Source organism: Lathyrus oleraceus, chromosome 3 (genome assembly GCF_024323335.1).
Source record: "Lathyrus oleraceus cultivar Zhongwan6 chromosome 3, CAAS_Psat_ZW6_1.0, whole genome shotgun sequence".
NCBI lineage: Eukaryota > Viridiplantae > Streptophyta > Magnoliopsida > Fabales > Fabaceae > Lathyrus > Lathyrus oleraceus.
The window spans coordinates 150,085,524-150,101,226 of record NC_066581.1 but is presented as its reverse complement, the minus strand read 5'-3'; the positions used below and the strand labels follow the sequence as shown (position 1 = coordinate 150,101,226).

The 15,703-nt window shown below is 29.4% G+C and overlaps 3 protein-coding genes and 1 pseudogene across 3 annotated transcripts; all 4 read left to right on the top strand.

Annotated features, from left to right (window-relative positions):
- The first annotated feature begins 132 nt into the window (after nt 1-132).
- On the top strand, nt 133-3,284 carry LOC127125909 (short-chain dehydrogenase TIC 32 B, chloroplastic). The gene is made up of 8 exons (XM_051054769.1): nt 133-294; nt 398-629; nt 1,066-1,145; nt 1,366-1,522; nt 1,618-1,696; nt 2,542-2,626; nt 2,731-2,777; nt 2,898-3,284. The coding sequence occupies exons 1-8, from the start codon at nt 174-176 to the stop codon at nt 3,069-3,071; spliced, it is 975 nt and encodes a 324-aa protein (XP_050910726.1). The 5' UTR covers nt 133-173; the 3' UTR covers nt 3,072-3,284.
- A 954-nt stretch (nt 3,285-4,238) lies between these two features.
- Nucleotides 4,239-7,394, top strand: LOC127130136 (short-chain dehydrogenase TIC 32 A, chloroplastic). Its single transcript, XM_051059200.1, has 7 exons — nt 4,239-4,359; nt 4,586-4,805; nt 5,352-5,378; nt 5,477-5,555; nt 6,514-6,598; nt 6,703-6,740; nt 6,873-7,394. Exons 1-7 carry the CDS (start codon nt 4,239-4,241, stop codon nt 7,044-7,046), a joined length of 744 nt encoding a protein of 247 aa, XP_050915157.1. The 3' UTR covers nt 7,047-7,394.
- Nucleotides 7,395-8,125: 731 nt separating this feature from the next.
- LOC127130135 (glutathione S-transferase T3) lies at nt 8,126-8,807 on the top strand. Its single transcript, XM_051059199.1, has 2 exons — nt 8,126-8,366; nt 8,470-8,807. The coding sequence occupies exons 1-2, from the start codon at nt 8,126-8,128 to the stop codon at nt 8,805-8,807; spliced, it is 579 nt and encodes a 192-aa protein (XP_050915156.1).
- A 371-nt stretch (nt 8,808-9,178) lies between these two features.
- On the top strand, nt 9,179-10,478 carry LOC127130134 (uncharacterized; annotated as a pseudogene).
- The last annotated feature ends 5,225 nt before the right edge of the window (nt 10,479-15,703 follow it).

The window sequence follows — 15,703 nt, the reverse complement described above, 5'->3', positions numbered from 1 at the left end:
TCTTGTTTTTCTAATCAAGGACTTTGGGCCCACATTCTCTACCGCTTATAACCATACCTTCCTCCGTCCCCACCTCAACTTTTATTCCTCAACATGCTACTCTACATGGCTCTATATATATAGCTATAGCTATTCTCTTATTCATTCATATAAAGTGGTCACTCATAGAGAAAATGGTGGGTGTTATTTCGTTGATAACAGGAATGTCTGGTCCAAGTGGGTTTGGATCATCTTCAACTGCAGAGATGGTTACCGAAGGAATTGATGCCAGCAACCTTACCGCAATTATCACAGGTTAGATATGTAGCACAAACACATGGCAGGTTAATAATAGTATTATGAATTTTCAATCTTCTTATAATGAAACTCTAAGAAAGCTCTTTAAAATATAATGCAGGAGGAGCAAGTGGAATTGGGTTGGAGACAACAAGAGTGTTGGCTCTTAGAAATGTGCATGTTATCATTGCTGCAAGAAGCATGGAATCTGCTGAGAAAGCTAAGCAGCATATAACACAAGAGAACAAGTTTGCAAGAGTGGATATAATGAAACTTGACTTGTGTTCAACAAAGTCTGTCAAAACATTTGTGGAGAATTTCATTGCTCTTGATCTTCCTCTCAACATCTTAATGTAGTGTTCATATACTATAATAATTTTTTAAGGATTTTAAACCATGGATTTATCTATTTAATATGAGTACAATATATAAAATAAATAGATAAAAAATCATTCATCTATATTTTCACAATCTTTATATTTATAATTAACTATCACTTTAATTAAAGAAAAGGTAGAGGATAAAAAATACAAAACATATAAAAAGATTTTAAAAAATGTAATCGTAAGTAATCCTTCCTTTTATTCTATTTATAAAAAGAATTTATTGAATAAATAATATATTTTTTTATTATTTAATGAATCTATACAATTTTTTAAAAAATAGTATTAGATACTCCTTCTATTTCAATTAAATTGTTGGATTTAGTATATGATAAAAATTTCAAAATAGTTGATGTGACATCACAATTAAATATTTATATTTTGTACTTGATTTTTAAAATGGCAGAAACAATGCTGGAATCATGTTTTGTCCATTCAAGCTTTCAGAAGAAGGAATTGAGATGCAGTTTGCAACAAATCATCTTGGTAATGTCTTATTAATCATTCATAAAATTATTACTTTTTATCTTATTATTCTTATCATATTTGAAAAATAAATAAATAAATATATTAAATAATTAATATACTTAAATAATATAAATTAGATATTATTTATTCTATAAATTTAACAAATAATTTTTTTCTTATAAATAAGATTCTGAAAGTAATTGTTTGTTATCCTATCTAACCTTTTTCCACTTCTCAGGTCATTTTCTGTTGACAAATCTTCTTCTTGATAAAATGAAACAAACTGCAAAAGCAACTGGAATAGAGGGAAGAATCATAAATCTATCATCAATTGCTCATAGATACACTTACTGCAGAAAAGGAATTAGATTTGATAAGATTAATGATCAAAATGGGTACTATTGGTTTGACTCTAATTGATTAAAGTCAATTTCTTACTTTATATGGTTGCAATTTATTTATTTTGTGTTATTATAACTTTTAATTTCAGTTATTCTAATAAAAAAGCTTATGGACAGTCCAAGTTAGCCAACATATTACATGCAAATGAACTCTCCCGTCGTTTACAGGTGAACCTTTAAATTAATTGCAATCTAGATTACATCATAACATAATTAATTATTCTATAAATGAGAGATAGAAATATGATTAACTTGTTTAACTTTTAATTTTCTTTCCTATTCTTATTAGTATTATTTTTGGGAATAGAACCAAATTTTATTGATAATAACACATATAGGGTGAAAAATGGGCTGACTGGCATATTTATAAAAGAATTGTAATTTTTATCTTTTATGGTGCAAGGTCCATATGTATGTACCACCCTTATTTTTTTTTTAAATTTTAAATCCATATCTTCAGATATGTTCATCCCACTTTATTTTTTTGGAATGTTGTAGAACTTTGTCATCCTAATAAAAAATATCATATTAAAGGATTACTCAAAGAAACACATAGAGCATATGTGTTTTAACTTTAAAGAAAATAGATTTTTTTAATATTTTCAAAAATAATTTTATAAAAATTTTTTTTTTTTAAATTGAAAAATTAATTTTGATATTTTGTAATATCAATATATATTATTGAAGATCAAAATATAGTCGAATTTATAATTTTAAAAAAAATTATATCTCAAAAATAATTTTTAAAAAAAATTATTTAAAATAATTTTAAAATTAAATGATTTTTTGAAACTTTGATATCCAAATATTTTTTAATAAAATATTAAATATCTAAAATAACATTTTAAGAATAATTGTTCTAATTTTTAAAAAGAAAATCTTTTAAGCACAAAATATGTAATACTATAAAAATAATTTTAAAAAAATATTAAAACAAACGGACTCACAATTAATTTTATTTTTGGATTATTCATAGAACATGTTTTAATTTGGTGTCTCAAATTTGTGAACAGGAAGAGGGTGTGAACATTACAGCCAACTCTGTTCATCCAGGAATAATAATGACTCCTCTTATGAGATATTCTTCTTACCTTATGAGTATGTTAAAAATAATTAAATAATCTTACATGTTTTTAGTTTTTGTTCTACCTTTTTAATTTATGTTGGAAAAAATTAATTTATATACTCCAATGTTTATGCAGACTTCTTGAAGATCTTCAGCTTCTACATATGGAAGAACGTCCCACAGGTATTTAATTTAATTTAACCTTTTTAGTATTTTCAATACTTATTAAAAAATGTTCACATTTAATAACCTCAAAATCCTATATAAATATGTAATCAATTATTATTTTTGTTTATTTGGTAGGGAGCAGCTACAACATGCTATGTTGCACTTCACCCAAATGTGAAAGGTGTGACTGGGAAGTACTTTGTGGATTGCAATGAATTCAAGTCAAGTGCATTTGCTAGAAATAAACAGTTAGCAAAGAAGCTTTGGGATTTCAGCAACAATTTGATCAACTCAATCTCAAAAGCTTGATGGAGAACACTTGATGTTTGATTCACCACTTTATCATCTTAACTTGTTGTTATGTGTAATATTATGTAATGGTGTTTGATTCACCACTTTATCATCTTAACTCGTTGTTATGTGTAATATTATGTAATGGTGTAAGTTGCATGTTTGTTGTAAGGTACGTGTTTATTTACAATAAAATTGCTAGCTCTATAAGGATAAGGATGTTTGTAAGCATGTGTGTTGTGAGGTATAAAATAAATGTCAATACTTATCATCTCTATAAGGATAATGAATACACAAGATGATGATTGACAAAAATATATGGAATGAAATCATTCTCATACTAGAGGGAGCACCTCTAATATTTTATGCATTTAGATCTCATAGTTGGGTGTTTTTATTTTCCTTTTAAGTCTATATCATTAAACAAGACTCACATAAAAGTCTTCAAGTTTGAAGAAATTTAAAATATAATTAAAAATAATGTGAAAATAATTCTAAGGTGAAATGTAATTTAGAGATAGTATCTCTAAAAGATGATCCGAAAATTTAATACTTCTAATGGATTGTCATATCGTCCATGTCCTTGTGATTTGTGTAAATTTATTTTTGTTTTTTTTAGATATCGTAATGACATGTTTTCTCTTTTTGCAATTATCGATAATTATTTTCATTTTTTACTTATACACCTTTATATATTTCCCTTCGTTTTTTTCTCGAACGTTCATGTTTGTTATTCTCTACGTCTTATAAAAATTGTTTTATTTACATATTTTTATATCTTAATATAAATGTCCTTTTAAACTATCCATACAACATTTATTTATTATTATGTTATTATTATTATATTCTTATTTATTAATTTTTATTATTTTTAACAATTTCACTAACTATAAAAAATATGAATATTTTATTAAATAATATTAATTTTATAATTGAATTAATATATTTAATTATTTTCTTAAAAATTGTGCAGAAGTCAAATAAAACATTTGTTTTAATATGATATTATGAGACTAAGGTTACCTCAATCAAGTACATTTATGTTCTTGTTTTCCTAATCATGTCTTATAATCGTACCTTCCTCCGTCCCCACCTCAACTTTTATCCCTCAACATGCTACTCTACATGGCTCTATATATAGCTATTCTCTTATTCATTCATATAAAGTGGTCACTCAGAGAGAAAATGGTGGGTGTTATTTCGTTGATAACAGGAATGGCTGGTCCAAGTAGGTTTGGATCATCTTCAACCGCAGAGATGGTTACCGAAGGAATTGATGTTAGCAACCTTAACGCAATTATCACAGGTTAGATATGTAGCACCGACATCTCTTATCTCTTAAAAATGTAGTACAAACACTAACAATTATGACTATATTTAATTTATTTGTTTTTTAAAATTATTATCATATCAATGTATTAACATCAATGTCTTGTTTATGATGTCTGTGATTCATAACAGGTTAATAGTATTATGAATTTTCAGTCATCTTATAATGAAACTCTAAGAAAGCTCTTTAAAATATAATGCAGGAGGAGAAAGTGGTATTGGGTTGGAGACAACAAGAGTGTTGGCTCTTAGAAATGTGCATGTCATCATTGCTGCAAGAAGCATGGAATCTGCAGAGGAAGCTAAGCAGCAAATAACACAAGAGAACAAGTTTGGACGAGTTGATATAATGAAACTTGACTTGTGTTCAACAAAATCTGTCAAATCATTTGTAGAGAATTTCATTGCTCTCAATATCTTAATGTAGTGTTTATATACTATAATAATTTTTTTAAGGATTTTAAACCATGGATTTATCTATCTAATATGAGTACACTATATAAAATAAATATATAAAAAAATCATTCATCTATATTTTCACAATCTTTATATTTATAATTAACCATCACTTTAATAAAAGAAAAGGTAGAGGTTAAAAAATCTAAAACATATAAAAAGATTAAAAAAATGTAATTGTAAATAATCCTCCCTTTTATTCTATTTATAAAAAAAAAATATTGAATAGCTAATATATTATACAATTTTAAAAAAAATAGTATTAGATACTCTTTATATTTCAATTAAATAGTTGGATTTAATATATGACAAAATTTTCAAAATAGTTGATGTATTTAAATTTAACAAATAATATAGATCAGATATTGTTTATTCTATAAATTTAACAAATAATTTTTTTTCTTATAAATAAGATTCTAAAAGTAATTGTTTGTTACCCTGTCTAATTTTTTTCTACTACTCAGGTCATTTTCTGTTGACAAATTTTCTTCTTGACAAAATGAAACAAAATAGATATGATAAGATCAATGATCAAAATGGGTACTATTGGTTTGACTCTAATTGACTAAAGTCAGTTTCTTACTTTATATGGTTGCAATTTATTTACTTTGTGTTGTTATTATAACTTTTAATATAAGTTATTCTAATAAAAAAGCTTTTGGACAGTCCAAGTTAGCCAACATATTACATGCAAATGAACTCTCCCGTTGTCTTCAGGTGAACCTTTAAATTAATTGCAATCTAGATTACGTTGTAACATGATTATTATATAAATGAGAGATAGAGAAATGATTAACTTGTTTAATTTTTAATTTTCTTTCATATTTTCATTAGTATTACTTTTGGGAATATAACCAAATTTTATTGATAATAGCAAATATAGGGTGGAAAATGACATGTCTCTTCTATCCGCGTTTTTTTGGAGAAGATCAAAGTTTTAGATCTTATGTTTGTCCCGTTCCACTCTATTTTTTGTCGGATGTGTATGTTGATAAAAAAAATTTAATTTTTATCTTTTATGGTGCAAGGTCCACCTGTCCGTAATTTTTATCTTTTATGATGCAGATCCATATATCTTTCACGCCCTTTTTGTTGACATTAAAATTTTAAATTCATATTTTCAACTATCTTCATCCCACTTCGTTTTTTCAGGATGGTGTAGAACCTTGACACCCTAATAAAAAATATCATTATTAAAGGATTATTCAAGAAGCACATAGAGCATACTTGTTTTAACTATAAAGAAAATAGATTTTTTTTATCTTTTCAAAAATAATTTTATAAAATAATTTTTTTAATTGAAAAATTAATTTTGATATTCTATCATATAAATATATATTATTGAAGATCAAAATATAGCAAAAACGCAATTTTTTAAAACAATTGTATCTCAAAAATGAATTTTATAAAAAAATTATTTGAAATAGTTTTAAAATTAATTTTTTTTTTTTGAAATTTTGATATCCATATATTTTTTAATAAAATAATAAAATATCTAAATAAAATTTTAAGAATAATTATTCTAATTTTTTTATAAAAACATTTACACAAAAAATATATAACACTATAAAAATAATTTTGAAAAAATATTAAAACAAACAGGCCCATAATTAATTTTATTTTTTGATTAGTTCATAGAGCATGTTTTAATTTGGTGTCTCAAATTTGTGAACAGCAAGAGGGTGTGAACATTACAGCCAACTATGTTCATCCAGAAATAATAATGACTCCTCGTATGAGATATTCTTCTTACCTTATGAGTATGTTAAAAAATAATTAAATAATCTTACATGTTTTTAGTGTTTGTTCTACCTTTTTAATTTATATTGACCAAATTAATTGGTATACTCCATTGTTTATGCAGTTTTCTTGAAGATCTTCAGCTTCTACATATGGAAGAACGTCTCATAGGCATTTAATTAAATTTAATCCTTTTAGTATTTTCAATACTTATTAAAAATGTCCACATTTAATAACTTCAAAAGCCTATATAAATATGTAATTAATCAATTATTATTTTTGTTTATTTGGTAGGGAGCAGTTACAACATGCTATGATGCACTTCACCCAAATGTGAAAGATGTGATTGGGAAGTACTTTGTGGATTGCAATGAATTCAAGCCAAGTGCATTTGCTAGAAATAAACGACTAGCAAAGAAGCTTTGGGATTTCAGCAACAATTTGATCAACTCAATCTCAAAAGCTTGATGGAGCACACTTGATGTTTGGTTCACTACTTGATCATCTCAACTCGTGGTTATGTGTAATATCATGTAATGATGTAAGTTGTATGTTTGTTGTAAGGTGCGTGTTTATTTACAATAAAATTGCTAGCTCTATAAGGATAAGGATGTTTGTAATCATGTGTGTTGTGAGGATGAAATAAATGTCAATACTTGCCATCTCTATAAGGATAATGAATAAACAAGATGATGATTGACAGAATATACATGAGTTGAAGTCACTCTCATACCGGAGGGAGCACCTCAAATATTTTATGTATTTAGATCTCATAGTTGGGCGTTTTATTTTCCTTAAAACATGAATTTTTTTGGCTGGTCATGTATTATATGTATTTGGATTGATCCTTTTAGGTCTATACCATTAAACATGACTCATATAAAAGTCTTCAAGTTTGAAGAAATTTAAATAATAATATGGAAATAATTCTAAGGTGAGGTGTTACTTAGATGTAGTATCTCTAAGACCACCTCCATTGGTGGTTCCTTCAATGGGTTTGCCAGCATGGCACCTATCTTTTCACTTTTTCTCGTTTCAAGCCTATATCAGCGTGGGGAGCAGCGTAACGTGAAGTAACGGTAACCTTTCTTTTTTTCTATTTTATAATTTAGAAATTAGTCGTTCAACGGCTACTTTTTTTTTTTAACTTATTTTTTATTATAAATATAATTTTGGTTTCCAAAAATTTACCAACACAAATTTCTCTCACTTTTATTTTCTCTTCAATTTGAAATTTCTCTCTCACAATTTCATCATTTTATTCCTATACTTTTAATTTTTTTTCAACAATTTTTTCTCATTAGCATTTTTTTTACAAAATATTTAACTCAAAATTTCATCTTTTTACTTCAAATTACAATTGTTTAGGTCAAATGGATTCTAATCATTTTCATTATCAACAAGCTTTTTTCAATTACATGCAAAATTATCAAAATCCTAATCCTCAAAATTCTCAAATTCCACCGGTGCCAACAAACCCCGCCATATTTCTTTTGTCACCAAACAATCCAAATATGTATCCTATACCTCAAATGAATTCTAATAATATGGAATTCTCTACTCAAGTTCCACCATTTTCTACTCAAGTCCCGCCATTTTCTACTCAAGTTGGTACTGAAAAAGAAGAAAGGGTTGTCGTTAAAAAAAGATCTCGAGAGCAATTTACAAGGGAAGAGGATATACTACTTATCCAGTCATGGCTCAATGTTTCAAAGGATCCAATTGTGGGAGTTGATCAAAAGGCTGAGAGTTTTTGGTTAAGAATTGTTGCTAGTTATAACCAATATCGTGAGCAATTGCGGGAAAAGTTAGGGGGACAGTTAAAATGTCGATGGCATAGAATAAATGGCATGGTTCAAAAATTTGTTGGGTGTTACAAAATTGCTCAAAGGAAAGAAAAGTGGGACATCCGAGACCGATGTCATGGCAGATGCACATGCTATTTTTGCTCAGGATCAAGGTACAACATTCAATCTTGAGTATGCATGGCGATTGTTAAAAGATAAAGTTAAATGGCGCATCGTCGAAGAATCGATTGGAAGTTCTGCAAAAATAACAAAGACTTATGCTAGTGGGGCATCATCGGAGAACCCAGATACAACTTCAAGTTATGAGTTTAACTCATCATCACCAATGGAGCGTCCAATGGGACAAAAGCAACAAAAAGGAAGGGTAAGGCATCAGAAATTCCAAATGCAACGCAAGATGCAAAGAATAAAAGAGCAATAACAATGGACAGACTTGCGCAAGCTAAGGAGGACGAGCTAGAATTAAGGATAGTACAAATGATGATGAAAGACACTTCTACTATGAACGATAGTCAACGAGATATTCATGAAAAATATTATAATAAGATGAAAAAAAATATGGAATGTAGTTAGTATCACTTATGTAAAATGGTCATTAGTACCACTTTAATTTATCAACACCTATGTAAAATGGTCATTCGTACCACTTTAATTTAAACTAGCCGTTATTCAAACTACCACTTTAATTTAAACTAGCCGTTATTCAAACCATTATATATACTACCACTTATGTCATTGTTCTCTCATTCTCATCTTATTCTTCTCATTTTTCTCTCATTCTTTACTCACTAAATGGATTCAGACAATTCAGATAATTACGATCAAGAATTTTGGGAGTTGGTTGAAGAAGAATTTATGGACGACAATGATGAAGAACAACAACTTCAAAATGAACATCGATCTGGAAGTTCCTCTAGGCCAAAGAGAAGAACAACGGTAGATCGAGGTCGTGAAGAAGGGCACAATCGATTATTCAATGACTACTTCTCGGAAAACCCAGTATACACAGATGTTCAATTCCGAAGAAGGTTCAGAATGCATAGGCATGTATTTCTTCGAATTGTAGATGCCCTTGGAAATCATGATGAATATTTCCAAATGAGGGTCGATGCAACTGGTAAATGGGTCTTTCACCATTGCAGAAATGTACACCTGTTATTCGTATGCTGGCGTATGAGTCTCCTGCTGACCTTGTAGACGAATATGTTCGAATCGGTGAAAGCACTTCAATTGAGTGCTTAGAAAGATTTGTTAAGGGTGTCAATGTTGTATTTGGCGCTGAGTATTTGAGAAAGCCTAACAACACTGATGTTGAACATCTTTTACAAATGGGAGAGTCACGTGGCTTTCCAGGTATGTTGGGTTCCATCGATTGTATGCATTGGGTATGGAAAAGTTGTCCTGTTGCATGGAAAGGACAATTTTGTCGAGGTGATCATGGTAAGCCCACAATCATGCTTGAAGCAGTGGCATCACAAGACTTATGGATTTGGCATGCTTTTTTTGGTATTGCAGGTTCAAACAATGACATTAATGTGCTAAACCAATCCAACGTGTTTAACGATATTTTGGAAGGACGTGCTCCCAATGTGCAATATACAATCAATGGGACACCATATAATATGGGGTATTATTTAGCAAATGGTATATATCCCGAGTGGGCTACATTTGTCAAGACTATTTCAATGCCACAGGGAGAAAAGAAAAAATTATTTGCTCAACATCAAGAATCGGCTAGAAAAGATGTGGAGCGGGTATTTGGAGTGCTTCAATCTCGATTTGCAATATATGTGGCCCAACGCGTGCCTGGCACATGGACACTCTCAAGCATACCATATATGGCTGCATCATATTGCACAACATGATTGTGGAAGACGAACGACATACATATGGAGGTAATTTTGATTACTCTTATGATAATGTGGATATCAATAACTCAACAACTGAAACATTTAGCGGTCCTCATCCGAATCTTGAAACAAGACTACAAAGAAGAGCAAGTATTCAAGAAAAACAAGTTCATCGTAAACTTCAAGGAGATCTAGTCGAATATATTTTGGAACGTTTTGGACATGAAGATGATAAAATTTAAGTTTGATTAATTATGTGATGTTATTTATTTTTATTGTTTTTAATTATATATCATGTATTTGAGATTAATTTTAATTATCATTTTAAATTATAAGTTTAATTTTATTTTATTTTTTTTATATCAAATTTAATTTAAAACACTAAAATTATTCTTTTAATTAATATAAAATTTAATATGAATAAAATATTAATATATAAAATAAAGTTGTGAGATCCAATCTGAGTTCTTCAGAGTTGCACCATTGGAGTGAAAAAGTAGTTGGGTTGCTTCAAGCTGACGTGGCTTTATAGGTCCCACAAAGAACCCAAAAATGGGTTCACGGTTGGAGATGCTCTCCAACCGTGAACCCATTTTTGGGTTCTTTGTGGGACCTATAAAGTCACGTCAGCTTGAAGCAACCCAACTACTTTTTCACTCCAATGGTGCAACTCTGAAGAACTCAGATTGGATCTCACAACTTTATTTTATATATTAATATTTTATTCATATTAAATTTTATATTAATTAAAATAATAATCTCACAACTTTAATTTTAGTATTTATATTAATTAAATTTTATATTAATTAAAATCCATTCAAGGAACCGTTGCTTCACATTACACTGTTCTCCACGTTGGCATATGTTTGAAACTAGAAAAAGTGAAAAGATGGGTGCCATGCTGGCAAACCCATTGAAGGAACCACCACTGGAGGTGGTCTAAGAGATGATTGTCACATCGTCCATGTCCTCGTGATTTTTGCATTGTGCATTGTGCATTGAGAAGTTCATTTTTGTTTCCTTTAGATGTGGTAATGATATGTTTTTACTTTTTGCAACTTTTGATATATATTTCCACATTTTAATTATACACCTTTACATGTTTCCTTATCATTTATGTCTTTGTTTTTCTCTTGTGAATGTTCATGTTTGTTACTCCCTCGGTCTCATAAAAAGTGTTTTATTTGCATATTTTTTATGTCTCAAAATAAATATCATTTTAAAATATCAATACAATATTTTTTATTATTTTTCTACTATTATGTTTCTATTTATTAACTTTTACTATTTTCAACAACTCCAATAACTATAATAAATAAGGGTATTTTATTAAATGATACTAATTTTCTAATTAAAATCAATATATCTAATCATTTTCTTAAGTATCTTACCGAGCTCAAATAAGACATTTATTATGAGACGAAAAGAGTATGATTTTATTCTCAACTTTGACCTTCTTTAAGATTTATCTTTATTACATAATACATCCTCTTACATTTTTTTCCTTCTCTAGTTTCAATGGATGATTATGAAGGAACTCTTATTTCTTCTGATGCTTTGATCGTAGCTATGTTTGTAGATGATTGGACAAAGGTTTCCTCTTCCTCTCGTGTGAAAGAATTTTATGTCAGAATTAGGTGTTATGTGCTTGTGTATAAAGCTAATAAGAAACTTTATGAAATAAATTTGGTAAGATATTGACGAGTACAATAGAGGATCATAGAGGCTTATGATGTGAGCTTATACAAGGGTACAATTAAGTCTTTTGTTATTTTCCTTTATGACTTATATGTCTTCTTGTGAAATGAGGGTGACTGGGTTTATTTTATTAATTGTAATTACAAAGAATTTTATTGATCACACCACCATCTTTTCTGACAACTAGGGTTTTAGTATAATCTTATTGATAAGAAAGTATGTTTGACGACTATAGAATGCGGATTAAAATAGTGCTTAAGCCTTCAAGATGATATCACTAAGTTAAACACTAATTCTTATAGTTTTAGACTCCGCACCCATGATTTTTGTCTCACTTTACTAACGAAGTACACTAGGTACTAGACTTATTCTCATTCTTCAACTAACGCCAAACTGATGGTATCTCCAGTGGATGTTAAGTAGATAGTTAATTAGCATGTGGAATGTGCATGATCAAGACCAAAGGGGATGAAAAAAATTCTTCAATTTGTTGAATACTCACATTGAAGGTTCTAAGGAATATATAATTTCTAGAGGACTTGATAAAACGATTATAAATACCAGCAAATATGGTATTCGTCCATCTAGTTGTTACACTTATTTTATGGATGTTGGACTTTGGAACCTCACTACCTTGCATTTTTTAGGTTTGATCATTAGTCCAAGAAACTTTGCCCATTGGACTTTAAAAGTAATTTTTTTGGATTCAATGTCATGTGATACCTCTTGACATGTTCAATTATTATTTTCAGGTCTTCATAATGGGATTTGGTACCTTGAGTTTTTATCACCATGTAATCCATGTAGATTTTGATTGTGTCCCTAATCTTCTTTGTGAAGACTTCTAGTAAGTTGCATTTTTTTTTATCATTTTTAAGGGTTTGATTTTATTGTTTATTATAATACTTTTGTTCTGTTTTCATTCTATTTTACTCTCATTTTCCTATTTTCTCTATGTTTCAGGATTTTTGATGGTGCAAAGGCATGATCAAATGGATAAAAGCTGAACTAGGAAAAATACAAGAAAGGAGAGTCAATAGCACAAACCATGGGGAATTACAGCCTAACTGTAATGGCCATTAGGGTCGTAATATCCCCATAAACAAATTGGATTTTTTGCATTTTCACAACATGAGGATAAGGGCACTATGGTCTGGTCGTAATGTCCATTACATGCGTAATAGCCCTAACAATCATATTTTATGTGTTTTTCTATTTCATTCTTGCTTCTGTACTTTCAAGTTTGTACAGTCTGAATTAAAGTCACTCTTAGTATGTATCATTGCCATGTTTATGGGTCTAGAGATATATAATCATGTGTAAACCTTAAAACTCTCTCTCTCTCTCTCTCTCTCTCTCTCTCTCTCTCTCTCTCTCTCTACATAATCTTTACAAATTCTTGCAAGTTTACATTCCTGCAAAAAGTCTTCATTAGAGCACATACACTTTTGTAAACCAATTCCTTAATTCAGGTTATATTTTCTTATTGCTATATCATTCACTTGCACTTATCTTAAGCTTGTGTATATGTTTTAAAATATGTATGTGTTTATGTTTAATACGTGTGAGTAGTTTTATTTAAATTTTGAACCATGGGGATTGTCTAAATGACATACCTCATGTAGGCTCTCAATTCGACGTGCGTTAACGGGAAATTTTGTGCTTGTTGTGGTCTTTTAGGGCTTAATGTATATATCTATATGATAAATCATTGGTTTAGGATGTAACACCTCATATTCAATTAATTTATTTAATTGAATTTAGTTGCATTTTATTTAAATTATTAAGTGAATTATATGTTTTTGGTTGATTTTTGGTGAATATGTGTGTAGTATGTAGCACGTGGTTAAGTTGGTGAGAGTGGTAGAATTAATTAGAATTTTAATTAATTTTATAAAATTAGGAGAATAATTGAAATAATATAAGTATTCAAAAAATTAGAAATAATAATTGATTAATATTATTTTGGTGAAAATTAGATTTAATTATACAAAATAATAGAAAATTAAGGTAGTAAGGGTAAAGTAGGGCTTGGAGAGATAAGTGAGAATATGATAAGAACAACCTAAATGAGAAAAATATGTTTTCTATTAAAAAGGGAGAAGGGTGGGAAGTTGAGTTTTCACTAATCGTGAAATTGTGTTTTGGGGAAAAAGAGGCAAAGGCTTGAGAGAGGCTAGGACTTTGAGGAGGAAGAAGAAAACCACCATTGTTGAAAAACTTTTGATGGAAATTCAGGTGGAAGGAGGGTGGGGGTGCTACATCGTATATTGCTAAAATTTATGAAGGGTAGAGAGAGATTTTCACCCTCCTCTAGGTTTTCTCCATTATTGTATTTTTGAAAAGCTTGACGTATGATTATGAGAAATTGATGATGATGATGATTCTTGATGTGTGACTATGTACTCGTGATATAATGATTGCAGAAATTAGTATGTGAAATCGGATTTTGGCTTTGTTAGTGTTGATGTGTTGTGTTGGTGATGATGAACATAAAGGTGATTTTCATCATGCATTGTTGGTGATGTTAAATTGGTGAAATTAGATGTTAATTAGTAGATTTATGATATAATAACAGTAGATAATTGATATAAGATGTTAGATTTTCAAAATAAGTTGTTATAGCATGTTAGGGTGTGTTTAGAGAATAATTAGTTTTGCTGAACGTGTTGTAAAGCTGGTATTTTTGGGGAAATAGCTTATGTCAATCGACTGCACCATGGTGTCAATCGATTGATCCTTCTAAATTTTTGAAAAACTGAAAGCAATTAATCGATTAATTGTGATAATCAATCGATTGTATCAAGCCAATATGTGAAAAATAAAAGAAATAAAATGTATAGAAAAGTGAGAACAACCGATTGATGGGTGATGTCAATGGCTTGATGTTGTTAAAAAACGTGAAAAATAGGCTTGAGAGTGACAACAATCGATTGATGGTCCCTTTCAATTGATTGCACCTGTGTAATATTAGTCAAATATTATTTTGATCATAACTTGAGGTTTGAGACACTGTTTAAAGCGTTGGAAAGCTAACGTGTAACACTTTTTTCCTAGTATTATTTTAGGGAGCTGAATATGAATTAATGATATGAACATAATGTTTTCTTTAGGTGAAATATTGTGAATGTGTGACTGATTCAAAATGAATTGTTATGATGATTGATGATTAATTATGTGGAGAGTACATAATCGTTGTTTATTGTGGTGGTAGTTTCAAAGGGGGAACTACGTTATTGTTATGTCATCTAAAAGTCTTTAGATCCATAACACATAAATATGTGTTTGATCAGTTGAGAATGAAAGTTGATGACAAGTCGAGCCAAATGATCCTAATAAGATATCACTAGACTGGTGGATACAAATTGTTTGATCCCATGAACAAACAAGTTGTAATCAGCAGAGATGTGATCATAGATGAGCTAAAGGAGTGACATTGGAATGACAATGTCAAAAAGGATTCAATGAGAATTTTATGTGATGGACCAACTAGTGAAGTTGATGGTGGAATTCGACTAGAGGATGGTGGAGTTTAAGCAGGCACAACCAGATCTTAAAGGACAATAAACAGGTCTGCAAGGTTGCAGAAATGTGTGATAACATAAGATGATGTGGTAAACCATGAAGGTGAGTGTAATACCCCAAATTTGATTAGTTGATTTATTTGAATTATTTAAATTGTTTTATTTAATTATTGGGTGTTTGATGTGCCTTTAAAGAAATTATGTGATCATATGTGTTGATGGTGTGTAATGGTATTGGTAGGGCG